At 49.0% G+C, this 15,591-nt stretch overlaps 1 protein-coding gene across 1 annotated transcript in view; it reads left to right on the forward strand.

Moving 5' to 3' along the window:
• Positions 1-1,737: 1,737 nt before the first annotated feature.
• Positions 1,738-15,591, forward strand: part of TMC2 (transmembrane channel like 2) — a 56,724-nt gene continuing 42,870 nt past the window's right edge. The window contains exons 1-3 of the mRNA XM_045447338.1: positions 1,738-1,771; positions 4,026-4,344; positions 7,432-7,584. Coding sequence (XP_045303294.1) covers positions 1,738-1,771; positions 4,026-4,344; positions 7,432-7,584 — 506 coding nt within the window. The remainder of the gene's footprint in view (positions 1,772-4,025; positions 4,345-7,431; positions 7,585-15,591) is intronic.

Raw genomic sequence — 15,591 nt, forward strand, 5'->3', positions numbered from 1 at the left:
CCATATCTGGCTACTCATTTGTTTTACGGGCCAGAGTGTAATCTATCTTCATGAATGTTCCATGTGAGCTCAAGAAGAATGTGTATTCTGCTGTTGTCGGATTAAGTATTCTATAAACTTCAATTAGATCCAGTTGATTGATGGTGTTGTTCAGTTCGACTATGTCCTTACTGACTTTGTACCTGCTGGGTCTGTTGATTACTGACTCCCCAACTGTAATTGTGGATTCGCCTGTTTCTCCTGGCAGTTCTATCAGCTTTTGGTGTTGTGTTGTTAGGCGCATACATGTTAAGGATTGTTATGTCTTCTTGGAAAACTGATGATCTCTTTAGCATTATGTAATGCCCTACTTTTTGCCTGATAATTTTCCCTGTTCTGAAATCTGCTTTGTCTGGAATTAGTACAGTTACTCTAGCTTTCTTTTGGTTCGCATTAGCATGGTATATTTTTCTCCATCCTTTAACTTGTAATCTGTATTTGTCTTTATATTTAAAATGGATTTCTTGTCTTTCCCAATATCGGCTCTGACAACCTCTTTCTCTAATTGGTATATTTAGACCATTGTGGTTAAGGTGATTATTGATATAGTTAGATTAATATTTGCCATATTTGTTGCTGTTTTCTATTCATTGCCCTTGTTTTTTGTTCCTAGTTTTGTCTTCCACTCTTCCTTTACATTTTGTGGTTTTGACTGAGCATGTCCTATGATTCCAGTTTCTCTCCCTTTTTAGCATATCAGTTGTACTTTTTTTAGTGGTTTCGCTAGAGCTTGCAATATCCATTTATAATTAACACAAGTCCACTTTCAAATAACATTATACCACTTTATGGGTGGTGCAGGTTCCTTAGAGTATTTCCAGTTCCTCCTTCCTGTCCCCTTAACACCACTGTCATTCATTTCACTTATCCATACGCTACAGTCATCCAATATATTTTGCTATTATTATGTCAAACAAACTCTTATCTGTTGGATCAGTTAAGAATAAGATCTTAGATCTCAGCTTACCAGTTTCCTCCTTCGAAAGGCCTTCGTTAAGTCTGGGTGAAGCCCACCCCTGTGCTTCTTGAATCATAGAACTGATCACGCTATCTCTTCCACTAACTCAAAATGTGTTGAGGGACAGAATCTTGTCAATCTCATTTGCTGCTATAGCCTGTAGCCAAGCAGGCAGGCACATTGCCCATTTGAATATGCCACCAATATCCTGGTTTGAAACCCAAAAAGAGAACTTTGAGTAGCTTCTCTCTGAACCTCAATGCAAATTGCACTCACTAAATCTAACTCCAGCTCACATCACACTTGCACTGATACTATCTCGGTTGGATTTCCCGACCACACTTTGAGGTAGGTGCCTATAGATCGATCAGGTTCCCTGGAAGCAGAGCCTGATATGGGGATTCGTGGGCATGGGATTTATCGAGGATGGCTGTCAAGAGACAAGGAGTGAGGGAAGCAGGACAGGGCAAGGGAAGGAATCGAGCAAGGATGTATGCTCGGATGGACTCTAACCATCCTATGATCCCACAGGAAGCTCTGGAGTATGAATGAGCCACAGATTTGCTCAGCCTTGAGGCAGAAGACTGGACTTTTGTACCTCTGTATCAGTTAGTAATTGGCCATGGGCTGACTCAAGGAGAGGAAAGGGATGTAAACATCTGGGCATTTCCCGGCAAGATGGCTCCCGTCAACCAAAGGCTCCCTGGAGAAGGGAGAGCCTGTGAGCTGTTAGAGCCACCATGCCCAGGAACCAGGGGATGATGCAGTGGCCAGGTAATGGGATCTGGGTTGACCAGGGGCTGCACTTACCAGAGTACCCACAAGGAAGCTGACTCAGAAAGAAAAAGCAACCTGCCCAGCGGTACCCAGATAATAACCATCAGAACCAGACTTCAGACCCAGACAGCCAGACTCTGAATCCCCAACTCCGCTCGCCCAAATCCAGCCCCACCTACCACAAACTAGTTCTGGTTGCTGTTTGACAGGGTGGCCTGCTTCTCAGAATGTAAAATCTCTAGGGGCAGGGAAGCAGCTAGGAAAGCTCTCTGTGGCCACTGCATTGCATGCACAGCCTTGAGAGACTGCATAAGGAGTAGGGTAGAGGTGAGAATTTGGGAAGCTGAGAGTCCACGTCCCAGCCTCCATGACTGCTGCTGGGAATGGCAGGTGATGAACTTCTACTCTGCTCTGCCCAAAGTTGGGGCTCTTGCAATGCAGCTGGGGAAATCTGCCTGGCCATGACACAAAAGCCTGGATGGTGGCTCCTGTGGACAATGAGACCAAGTGCCCTGCAGAAGAGTTTCCAGGCACTGCCCACTCAGAGGCAGGGCCTCAGAGTGCAAAAGTGGGAGGCAGGCTGGAGACAGGAGGGGAAGGGGCCTTCGTTGAATACACCCCATGGGCCAGACTTTTTACTCCTGCTTTTCATTTTTATTTTTTTAATGTTTGTCTTTGAGAGAGAGACAGAGATAGAGTATGAGCGGGGGAGGGGCAGAGAGAGGGGGAGACACAGAATCCGAAGCAGGCTCCAGGCTCTGAGCTGTCAGCACAGAGCCCGACACGGGGCTCGAACTCACGAACTGTGAGATCATGACCTGAGCCAAAGTCGGACGCTTAACCAACCGAGCCACCCAGGCGCCCCTACTCGTGCTTTTAATTAACCTCCCAACCACATAAGGAAATAAGGGTTACTAGAGCCATTTTACAGATGAGGAAACTGAGGTGCAGAAAAGTAATTTATTTGTGGCCACAGAGATAATAAATGATAGACATGATCTTTTCATGCAAACCAACATAGCTCGTAACCTGTGTTCTTTCTAGAAGTAAAAAGTATCTTATTTCTGGGGCACCTGGTGGCTCAGTCAGTTAAACCTCCAACTTCATCAGGTCATGATCTCGACCTCAGTTCATGAGTTCGAGCCCCACATCCGGCTATCTGTCAGCACAGAGCCTGAAGCCTGCTTCCAATCCTGTCTCCCTCTCTCTCTGCACTTCCCCCACTCACGCTCTCAATCTCTCTCAAAAATAAGCAAACATTTAAAAACATTTTTGTAATACTTTATTTCTGGATTAAAAGTATCAGGGGAGTGCCATCCGTTCTCAGATGTCAGTCACTGTTCTGTGTTCATTAACAAGCTGATGGAGTAAGTATGAACATCCCCATGACAGACGTGAGCTCAGAGAGGTCAAGTGACTTGCTCAAAGACACCCAGCTAGTAAGCGATGAAGAGGTTGGTTATTCATACCAGAACTTCATGATAACCTTGCCCGCATGTAATTCGTAACTTTGTGAATAGTTGTACTTAGCCTAGCTGTTGGGCAAACTGTTGAGGAAATTTCGTACTGTAGATTCTGTTCAACCAGGCCGTTTGCCAATGCTACAAAGTCATGGTTGATACACACACTCACAGGCGGGGTCCCGTGAGACAGCAGCCCCTGGAGAAAGGAGCCTGTCAGTGGTCCAGACAGAGCCTTGCCAAACAGAGACGGGGGCTTGGCCTGGCCCTGGGGGTCAGGAGATGACTCCGCTCTGACCCCAAAGAGCTGCACACCCACAAAGAGGAAAGGCATGTGCCTAAATCTCTAACCGAGCTTTATTTTTTTTTTGTAATGTTTATTTATTTTTTGAGAGAGCGTGAGAGCGTGCACATGAGTGGGGGAGGGGCAGAGAGAGGGAGAGAGAAGCCCAAGCAGGCTCCACACTGTCCGTGCAGAGCCCGGCGTGGGGTTCAAACCCACGAACGGTAAGATCACGACCTGAGCCAAAACCAGGAGTCGGTCACTCAACCGACTAAGCCACCCAGGTGGCCCCCCCTCTACCTGAGGTTTAGGCAAGAGCGTGGGAGTGCCAACCGGTCAGAAGAGGGAGACATTAATTCTCATCCCAGTCCAGGGGCTCCGAAAGAGGTGGCCTTTGGAGCCAACAAGCTCCAGGAAGTATCTTGGACATCTGGTGTCCCACAGCCGGGGGCACTTTCCTGGGGTGGAGGCGGGTGAGGCCAGAACTGCCCAACTCCTGCCCCTGCAGGTGACAGGTCCGGGAGGAGACCCTCAAAGAAGCGGGCTCCCAGAGCCGAGGGTGCCGCGGGCAGGCGCGGAGCCCAGCCTGGCCAGAAGGAACGGGCCGGGGGCAGCCCAGGGCCGCGGTCCCCGCGGAGGAAGCAGGCAGAGCGCAGGAGACACCGAGAAGAGCTGGGGGAACGGGGGCGGAGCTCCGCAGAGAGGACCTGCACAGAGAGGAGGAAGAAGGATGGGAGGACTTCCCTCAAGGAGCAGAGAGCACCCTCAAAGAAGGAAAAGGAGGTGCCGAGGAAGGAGGAGACGTGGAAGCGGCTGAAGAAGCACAGGTATGTTGTGATTCTGATCGAGGTGCGTTTATGATCAGTGCCCTCCTCTCCTTTGGCCTTTCTCCCTCCCCTGACAAAGGGTTGATGTCCCCTCCCCTGGTATAGGTGACCCCTCCAATCTCCTGCTTCTGTTTGTCCCCCGCTTTTCCACCACCCTGCTCTCCCCATCTGGGGCAGAAATGGAAAGAGGGTCTTGGCCACGCTAGGCGGAGGGGACACTGGGTGCTCTCAAGCGCAGTGCCTCGTGTCCGGCAGTTGCAAATGGACGTACCGAGTGGGGAGGTGACATGGCAGCGGGGTGGGACCAGATCCCGAGTCTCCTAAATTTCAGCTGGTGGCTCACCGCAGCTCTTGAAGAGGAACTGAGAGAAAAGAACAAAACTGGATTTAGGAGTCATTGTAGGAGTTAAGCACGCCATTTTCCCAGTCTGGACCTGTGTCCTCTTCTGTGAAAGGTGGCATTGATTTAAAGGACCCTCGAGGATTCCACCAGCCCTGAAACCTAGGATGTGGGGGGTTTGTTTTTTTCCTTTGTTCCATTAGCGCTGGCACATGTGGGTTCACAGACAGAGCCAGCTTCAGGAGTCAGCAAGTCAGGATTTGGGTTCCATTCTTTGCTGCCAATTTTGATGGGACATCTCCTTCTCTTCCCCCCCCCCCCCCCTTTTTAGCTTTCCTCACTTCCCGGGATGTTTTAAGAATCCCTGTTGATAATGGCTGCAGAGGCTTTTGAAACAGTGGAAGGAAGCAGGGCTAGGGTGAAGGTGATGTTCCTTCCCACGGGGTCTAACCCCCTCAAAAAGGTGTTCCACCGCCCCTCCCTGCCTTTACAGAGGGAACTGAGGCCCTCAAAAGGGCCACTGATTTCTTCTGTCACCCATGCCGGTCATCTCCGGCTTGGTTAGGGCTTTTGTCTCCTGCCTGATTGTCCTTGGACATAAGCTAAAGGGGTAAAGAGTGCATGGTGCCCGTAGCAACTTAAAGAGAACTTGAATGCATGTTGATCAAGCCCTGAAGTGTCCTGAGCGTTCGAGGGAGGCTGCCCCACCCCAAGCAGACCGCAGGTGTCTGGACGGCAGAGGCAAAGCAAGGGGTGCCATTCTCAGCTGAGTGCCGCGACAGGGCAGAGAGAGACGGAAAAGACTCAGTCGTGTTCCCCAGACGCTGACAGTCTAGTAGGTAAGATAGGACATGGGCATCAGTCATCATAAGACAAGGTGGAAAGCAATATGCACTCGAGAAAGGGTTTGATGAAATGCCTTTTCCATGGGGCCCTGAGGCATCCGGGTTTCTCCATCGAGAAGGTAAGCATTTCGGCCAGTCCCTGAAGCACACAGGGAATTGAGGCAAAGCCTGAATGCCCCGCACTCCCAGACCGAGGGACCCCTGAGGAGAGACTCAAAGGAAGCCGTCATGGGGTGTGCATGAGGCATGGCAAGACACTCCTGTGCCCTCGGCTGTCCAGCGAGGTGCTGGACCCCTCTTCTCTCCTCCGGCCCATGAGGTCTCCTCCGTTCTTTGAGTTCCTCAGAAATTAAAACTCATGGGGACTGCTGCAAATTGTTCTCTAAAACCTGCAGGGACCCAAGCCCACATCCTGTATTTACATTTATGGAAGTGGCTAAGAAGGCTGCCTGGGCCTGGCCTTCTCCACCCACTCCCTCACCCCATGGGCAGCTGTCCCGCTCAGAGTTTTTTTTCCGCAAGCAAAGGACACTGTGAGGAACACACACAACAACTAAAATGTTGCAGCAGCCGGGGATGCCCGGGTGGCTCAGTTGGTTGAGCGTCCAACTTCGGCTCAGGTCATGTTCTTGTGGTTCATGAGTTCGAGCCCCGCGTCGGGCTCTGTGCTGATGGCTCAGAGCCTGGGGCCTGCTTTGGATTCTGTGTCTCCCTCTCTCTCCAACCCTCCCCCTCTTGCACTCTCTCTCTCTCTCTCTCTCTCTCTCTCAAAAATAAGTAAACATTTACAAAGTGTTTTTTTTTAATTTTGTGGCAGCCGAACACATGTGGTCTCGGCTGTGAGATGTTGAGGCTCCTTACACAGGGAGAAGGTTTCCGAATGCAAGTCCCCTCCGCTGTGCCATCCAGTACGACGGCCACCAGCCACATGCTGAGCCCTTGAAATGTGGCCAGTGTGACCAAGGAGCTGAATTTCTAATTTAACTTCACTTTATTTTTTAAGTTTATTTATTTATTTTTTATTTTGAGAGAGAGAGAGCACGAGCAGGGAAAGGGCAGAGAGAGAGAGAGAGAGAGAGAGAGAGAATCCCAAGCAGACTCCGCATGCCAGCACGGAGCCCAACTTGGGGCTCGATCTCACGAACCGTGAGATCATGAGCTGAGCTGAAACCAAGAGTTTGCTTAACTGACTGAGCCATCCAGGCACCCCTCACTTAACTTCATTTTAATTCGGTGTTAATGCTACTGAACTGACACAAAAGTTAGTGAATTTACTTCACTTGGATGGACAGCTGTAGTTTTGAAATCGACTTAACTTCGGGGCGCCTGGGTGGCTCAGTCGGTTAAGAGGCCGACTTCAGCTCAGGTCAGGATCTCGCGGTCCGTGAGTTCGAGCCCCGCGTCAGGCTCTGTGCTGACAGCTCAGAGCCTGGAGCCTGTTTCCGATTCTGTGTCTCCCTCTCTCTCTGCCCCTCCCCCGCTCATGCTCTGTCTCTCTCTCTCTGTCAAAAATAAATAAACATTAAAAAACATTTTTTTTTAATTAAAAAAGAAAAAAAAGAAAAATTTCAAATGACAACGCGTGGCTCGGGCTGTATCTCTCCTGGGCAGCACTGTGCTAGAATGCGGCGGGCAGGGAGCATGCAGAGAAATCAAGTTGGGGGAGGCGACCCTCCCGGTGTCTTAGGCTACAGGACAGAGTGGCAGTCTCTTCTGATGGGTGCTGGGAGTCACTGAGGGCTTCTGAGCAGGGGCGGGCCTCTGAGGGGTGGTCAGGGCTGGGAGGGTCAGGGAACACAGCCCGCCTGCCTTGCCCGTGGGCTCCCCTACATTCCGCAGGGTGCCTGAAGACACTCACCAACTTCTCACTCTCCCCTCCTCTGCCCCGGGCTCTGCCTCCAGATCGCCCTCCTTGGCCTCCAGTGCCTCTGTCGGGGAGTCTCTGTCAGAGGAGGAACTGGCCCGAATCCTGGAGCAGCTAGAAGACAAGAAGAAGCTCATTGCCACCGTGCGGAGCAAGCCCTGGCCCATGGCGAAGAAGCTGACTGAGCTCAGGTGAGCAGGTGGTGGTCGGCCAGGGGCCTCTTGATGTTCGAGAGGCTCAGCTCCTTCTGATGGGCCCGGAGTCCCTTCCCCCTCTCCGCCCCTTGACAGGAAGGGAGATTTACCCTCCCACTCTGCTTTGGTCCCTTCAATTCCTAGCACAAGCATAGTGCCTGGGGGGGAGAGGGGGGTGTTGTTAGAGCCTAGACAGGCGTGAGCAGTGACTGTTTATTGACTGAGGCCCTGCTGTTGGCCAACACTGACAGGGTCTGGCGGGAGAGACAGAGGATCGTGGGGCTCTGGCCTACACCCAACCTGGCATCCTTTCTGTTTCGTGTCCCTTTCCTCTCATCTGGCAGCTTCTACACCTCCCTCACAACCCAGCACCGACGTGCCTCCCTTGGGCGGCTTTCCAGCCCCCACCCTCCCCACCTCGACACGTTCAGAACGCCCTTTGTGTTCTTTGGGCCCCAGAACCTCTTCGTGTGTGGCACACTCACGCTGGGCGTGTGGAGGACGGGGCGTGTGACTGTCTCAGCTACTCTCGAGTCCCAGATGCCCGACAGCTCAAGGCCCAAGCTTGAGGTGACGCTCCATGAATGTTGTTCGGGCCTCCTCCTCTCCAAGCCCCTGACTCCTGTTTTCAGCTCAGCCCTTCTCCCGTTTCCACACGAAAGGCCGGCACACCAAGCGTTTTGTGAGTCTCGCGTCTCTGCCGTAGTCTTGAGCTAAGGCCAGGGGTCACACTGTTTAACTGGTTTTCTACTGGAAAAAAAAAAAAAAATCCCATCCAATATTGCCATTTCCCCCCAAGTTCCCCCTTGGTTTTTCTGCCACTGGGGGCTGGGGGGCGAGGGGAACACTCCCCTTGTCCTTCCCTCTTCATAAAGCCACTTTTGCTGGCTCCTGTCACACCTGAGTTTCCAGTCTGCCAACTGCCTCACCCTTTATTATGTCGAACAATTTGGCAGCTGTATTTTGACTCGGCCTCCCCGTTTGCCCCCAAGAGGTGGAGCGAAGAGGCTGGCTGCCCACAGTGCAGACCCTGAGGGAGTTCTGGTAAACCTAGCTGACTCTACGCACCCAAGCAAATTATTACCGGGGGCCCCAGGCTCCTACGGGAAGAAATGCCTCCCTGTGGTGCCTCCGGGCCAGTGCTGACCAACAGAACTTTGGGGCGCGATGGGGATGCTCTAAAGCTACACTCTTACTGCCGCCGCTAGCCCTATGTGGCTGGGAAACACCGGAAAAGCAGTTAGTGTGACCGAGTAACTGAATTTTTTGTTCTATTTTAATTTATTTAAATGAAATCATCCCATGTGGCTGCTGGCTACAGCTCGGGTGGCAGGTGCAGACATGGGCAGGGGCTGTCTTCTGGGTCTCCTCTCCCTGATCCCTCAGGGCCAGCTTCTTCCTCCTGTCAGGGGGCCCAGAACAGCCATCTGTCACTCTAACACCACCTCGCCCCCACTCAGGTGTCACCTGAACACATCTTTTATTAACAGCGGAAAAAGAGCAACCCAGGTGCTCGTGGAAATGAGATCTCCAGCAGGCTGAAGTCTCGGGGACCGTGAACATTTCTTGAGGGCTGTTCGGCTGCCCAGAGGAGACGCGTGACATCTCCTCCAGCCGGAGGGCAGAGCTCCCGCCCCCGGTACCAGCGGCTAAGGCCTGGGGAATCAAACAGACCCAGGCATCTGTCTCCGGGGCAGGTCTCCTCAACCCACACTGGCCTCTTCCCTTCACGATTCCCTCCTTCCTCTTCCCTCTCCCAAGACTCCTTATCCCAGAGTCAGGTCCAAGGTGGACAGCCTCTGGGTCTCCAAGCAAGCTGGGGCCTCTCCCTAGAAGATCTTTGCTTTCTGCCGGCCCACCTGGCTAATTCCTACAACCCTGTAAGACTCGGGCCAAGCGTGCCCTCTGCGGGGAAGCCCCCACCGCCCGCCCCACATTCAGGCTGAGTTATTTACTGCCTCTCAGATGCCCAAGGCACGGCTGAGTTATTTACTGCCCCTCAGATGCCCAAGGCACGGTGTCCTCACTCAACTGGATGCTCTTGTCCACGGAGCTGTGTCTAACACATCTCTCAGTACTCTTTCTTTTTGTACATATGGCCACCGCTTGCTGAGTGCCCCCTGGGTACCAGATCTATTCTGAATGCTGGTATGTAACAACCAGTTGCATACCAAACCAGTTGTTGGTAACAACTCCTTTACTCCATTGTTATTGCCCCCACTTTACTGATGAGCAAACACAGAGCCATCAGGCCACTTGCCCAAGTTTTACGAGGTGAGGTAAGGGGCCTGGCCCGCATTTGAATTCAAGAATTCTGGCTCCGGTACCTACGCTCTTAATCTGTCTTTTGCGTTTGTCTGTTTATTTGTTTTATTTTTGAGAGAGAGAGCAGGCGGGGGAGGGGCAGAGAGAGAGGGAGACAGAGGGAGACAGAGGATCGGAAGCAGGTTCCAGGCTGTCAGTGCAGAGCCCGATGCAGGGCTCAGACTCAGAACCATTGAGATCATGACCTGAGCCAAAGTCGGATGGAGGCCTAACTGACTGAGCCACCCAGGCGCCCCATCTACACTCTTAATTTGTAATCATCTGTCTAAGGTTACTAAACATTCTAGAATGTTCGCATCCTCCATGATTTCCTCCCATCACAAGTAGCATTCCCAGACTACATCTTCTTTTTTTAGAAGCAATGGTGTGGGGACCCGTCTCTGGCCCACTCGGGCAGCTGATTGACCCGGGCAGAGTTGTTGTGACAATCGAAGCAGGATGACGGTGCATGAAGGACAGAGGTGAACTAGGGCAAGGCTGTGCTCACACCTCTGCTGCATCTAGGTGACTTTGGCTGGCTGTCCAGTGCCACTCGGATGATTTCCTTCCCTGAAGCCCTCTGAGCCTCCCTGAATTCCCATTCCCACTCAGCAGTAATGAAGAGTCCTACCCAGCCCCAGGTGCCAAAGTAGGCCAAGGGAAGAACAAGGACCTCCATCTGGAAGTAACCAGACAGCATCCCTTTCACCCACTGGGCCAGTGTCAGAGGAGGCCTGCTAAAACAGAAGATTTCAACAAGATCTGGAGTCTTATAATATCCAAAGTGTCCAGGCTTCAACTGAAAATCACTCATCATACCAAGAACTAGGAAGATCTCAAGCTGAATGATAAGAGACAACTAAAGATGCTAACACCAAGATGATATAGATGTTAGAATCACCTGGCAAAGATTTTAAAGAAACCATTACAAAAGTGCTTCACTGAGCAGTTATGAATATATGAAACTAACGAAGAAATAGAAATTTTTATTTTTGAGACTACTTATTTAATGTTTATTTATTTTTGAGAGACAGAGCTCAAGCAGGGGAGGGGGAGAAGAGAGAGAGGGAGACACAGAATCCAAAGGAGGCTCCAGGCTCTGAGCTGTCAGCACAGAACCTGACACGGGGCTCGAACTCCTGAACTGTGAAACCATGACCTAAGCCAAAGTCAGACGCTTAACCGACTGAGCCACCCAGGTGCCCCACAACTAGAAATTTTCGAAGTAAAAAAATACAATCACTAAAATTTTAAAAAACAAACGAGTGGGCCCAACAGCAGAATGGAGAGAGCGAAGAATCAATGAAATTGCAAGTAAAACAAGAGAATTTACCCAATCTGAACAATAGAGAGAAAATAGTCTGGGAGAAAACGTGAAAAGAACCTCAGGGACGTGTGGGACTATAATAAATGTTCTTACATTAGCGTCTCTTCCAAATCCCTCACCCTGAATATGAGACGGTTGGGGGAAGGGTCCCAGAAAAGAGGAGAAACAAAGTGGGGCTGAAAAAGTCTTCAAACAAACAATGCCTCCAAATTTCTCAAATTTGGCAAAACTTACAGATTCAAGAAAGCTAAAGAAACCCTCCCGCAATAAACCCAAAGTAATCTATGTCCAGACATATCACAGTCAAACTTCTTACAAGCAGTCAGGATATTTACAAGCAGTCAGAGAGAAACAGTGCATTGCCTAAAGGGGAAAGCAATTAGAATGACAGAAAATTTGTCATTAGAAACCCTGGAGGACAGAGGAAGGGAGCACAAAAATTTTTCAAGTGCTAAATGAAAAGAATTCTATATTCCGCAAAATATCCTTTAAGAGTAAAGAAATCAAGACATTCTCGGGTGAACAAAACCTAAAAAAAATCTGTTACCAGCAGACTATCCTAAAAGAATGGCTAAAGCAAATTCTCTAAGCAAAAAGGAAATGATAAAAGAAAGAATCCTCAAACATCAGGAAGGAAGAACATGGTAAGAGCAAAAATATTGAAAACTGTCATAGATTTCCCTTCCTCTCTTGAGTATTTAAAATTATGTTTGACAGTTGAAGAAAAAATCATAACATCATCTAATATGGTTCTCAATGAGTGTAGAGAAATATTTAAGACAATTATAAATGGGAGGATAAAGGAACATACAGGGAAGTAACACTTTGACACTTTACCTAGTAAAATGTCAGCTCCAGTAGACTTTGATAAGATATATATATGTGTATATGATATATATGTATATGTATATGATATATATGTGTGTGTATATATGAGTGTATGTGTACAAACACACACCTTACATTACATACTATATTATATGATAATATGCAGTAATAATTACATCATATTATTATAATATAATATAATATAATATAATATAACATAATATATTACATAATATTTTGCTTAGAGCAACTACTGAAAAGGCCATACAAAGAGATAATGCTAAAAACCATCATAGATAAACCAAAATGGAATCCTAAAAAATGTTCAAGTAACCTGCAGGGAACAAGAAAACAGAAATGAAAAACAGAGAGAACAAACAGAAAACAAAAAATAAAATGGTAGGTTTAAGCCCTAACATATCAACAGTTACATTAAATGTAGGTGGTCTAAATATACCAACTAAAAGACAGATTGGCAGAGTAATTTTTAAAATGACTTAACTCCATACAGTCCACAAAGTGAGTCCATAAACTCACTTTAAATATGATGATATATGTAGGTTGAGAGTACAAAGATGGTAAAAAGAGATATACCATGCAAATGTTAAGTAAAATAAAGTAGAAGAGGCTATGTGAATATCAAATAAATTTGACTTCAGAGTAAAGAAAATTGACAGGGACTGAAAGGAACATTATAGAATGAGAAAAGGGTCAATCCACCAAGAGGAAGATGTAACAAACCTAAAAGTGTAAGCACCAAAAATAGCAGTGGTTTGAGTTCTACAGTATATTATCTCGGGATGTATAATAAAGTTCCCCAAAACTTAGTAGTTTAAAACAATAAGAAACATTTATTATCTTCTATGGGTCAGAAATTCAGGAGCAGCTTCGCTGGGCAGTTCTGACTTGGAGTCTCTCATAAGGTTGGGTTAAGATGTTGGACAGGACTGCATTCATCTGAAGGCTTGACTGGGGCTGGTGAATCGATTCCAAGGTAGCTCACTCACGTGGATGACAAGTTGGTGCTGGTTCGTAAAAAAAGGCCTCAGTTGCCCTTCAGAGGATACTTGAATATCCTCATGACATAGCAGCTGGCTTCCCTCAGAAGAGGATGTATTCAAGGAAGAAGTCACAATACCCTTTATGTCCTCATCTCAGAAGTCATAAACTGTCACTTCTACCACTTTCTAGTCATTGGAAACAAGTCACTAAGTCTGGCCTGCATTCAAGGGGAGAAGAATTTAGTTCTCCATTTTATTTTATTTTTTATTTTTTTAATTTAGAGAGAGAGAGCAGGAGAGAGGGAGAGAGAGAGAGGGGAAAAAAAATCCCAAGCAGGTTCCATACTCAGTGTAGAGCCTGCCATGAGGCTCAATCTCACAACCCTGGATCATGACCTGAACTGAAATGAAGAGTCCAACGCTCAACCCCAACTGAGCCTACCCAGGCACCCCTGGTTCTCCATATTAAAGGGAAGAATAATAATTTGGTGACATATTTTAAACCACCACTTCTGGAAGCCAGGCATGCTCGCTTAACCTCCCCTCCCTCAGATTGATTCACTGAGGTCTCTAGAGCAGGTGCCTCACCTGACTGATCTGAATTTCCACTTAGCATGAAGTTCAGGGTTTCTTTGACCCTTGTCTCCACAGCTGAAAATGGAGATTGCTTGGGGACAAAGAGAGACACCAAGCCAGCCTGGCCCAGGCCGCCTTTAACCACTCTGCACCTCCAGCCCCTCGCCACCTCCTTTGGACCTTCGAGTGCATCCTTCCTATTTTCAGGTGTCTTCTAGATGTCAGGCTGGCTGATGCTGTCTCCCAGTGTCCTGCAAGGGACAGCAAAGCTCTGTGAGGATCAAGCACACAGTGGCTCTGTGTCTAGTTTTAGCTGTGCATCTATAAATTAAGTGTGATTTTGAATCTGAGCTCCTTCATCAGGGAAGAGTTTGGGGAGGTATGTAATGTCTCTGAGAGATGCCTTGGGTCAACTTCAGAGTGTTTCCACTGTGGAAGGCCACGTCACTGAGCCCCTTGTCAAGGCACCTGGGAGAGCAGAAGTTTCCACCCGAGCCCCTGAGCTTGGCAGAGGCTTATCAGCTGCCCACCCCAGAAACTGCTGCTTCCTCGGAAGGGGGAGGGGTGGCTGCCTGCTGAATGAAGTCCCTATGCTCACCTTGCGAGCATGCACACCTCCAATGTTCACATCCTTGTCCCCATTTCTAGATGAAAAGTGCCACTCTGGGAGGCACAGAACCCCGCCTGGGGCTCCACTCTGGCGCAATACACCTCCTTCCCTCCCAGCAGCAATCACTGGCCCCCTCCCAACCGTGTTTTCCAAACTGTGGTTTGGGCCACTTTATTTCCAAGGAGGGTCCTCCGGGAGGCGAACGTGAGGGGATTCTGAAGCGCTGTCTGTGGGGTGACCGCGCCTGAAAGCCCCTTCCTCCATAGCTTCCTCCTCTGCCGAGTGTTGGAGGCGCCTAAGGGGCTCATCATCACTGCCAGGAGTGACCTGGAGATCCAGGCCCCGTGAAGCTTCCTCAAAACAAACGGGTCCCTCCTCTCTTGACTTCTCACTGCGTTTACCGCACACCATCCGATGAGAGGAAAAAGGCGAGTTTGTGCCATGCTCTCGTTTCAAAAGACCGTTGGTGACGAGGAGGGGACAGAAGCACCTTACAGAAGTGAGATGTGCAAGGATTAGGAAGTGCAGGGCAGGAGCGAGTGGTTTCCATAAACCAAATATTCTCTGGTAAGGAAGAACACGAGAGCCTGGATTGCAGGTAACAGGGGTACAGGAGTGCGCAGCAAAAAGTTAGTTGTTACTATTTGTATCCTTTTGCAGGACCCAGAAAAGCTTGCTGCGGTCCATCAGTGTTCTTAAATGAGGTGGGTCCTTCACTGGGAATGGTCCTCAGAGTTTGCACCCAGCGCTGGGCAGGGCCCTCTGTTCCCCTGAGTGCTCTTTGGGGGTCTAGACACAGAGTCTGAACGTCAAGAAGAGAAGCATTTGCCGCCAGGCTCAATGGCTCTGGCACAAGAGCTGGCTCTTACTTTTGAGAATCCTCATTTGAAGTCCCCAAATCGTAAAAGCTGGCACATTGAAGGTCACAAATTCCCAGCGCTTACAAGCCTCTGCTCAATGTAAGATACAAGAAGAGAACAGAAACACACATTTTATTGGGGCGTTTGGGTGGATCAGTTGATGAAGCGTCCGACTTCAGCTCAGGTCATGATCTTACGGTTTCTGGGTTCGAGCCCCGCATCGGGTTCTGGGCTGACAGCTCAGAGCCTGGAGCCTGCTTCGGATTCTGTGTCTCCCTCTCTCTCTCTCTCTGCCCCTCCCCTGCTTGCACTCTCTCTCTCTCTCTCTCTCTCTCTCTCAAAAAATAAAATAAAACATTAAAAAAAAAAGAAATACACATTTTACGAAAACATTTTTTTGTGACATGGCTATGTTGGTAGCTCCAGATAGCTCATTGACTGGACATGTCCTGCCTAGGGGACAAAAAGGAGCTGATCCCATTACAGAGACTTAATCCC

Source organism: Leopardus geoffroyi, chromosome A3, assembly GCF_018350155.1.
Source record: "Leopardus geoffroyi isolate Oge1 chromosome A3, O.geoffroyi_Oge1_pat1.0, whole genome shotgun sequence".
In the NCBI taxonomy this organism is placed as follows: Eukaryota; Metazoa; Chordata; class Mammalia; order Carnivora; family Felidae; genus Leopardus; species Leopardus geoffroyi.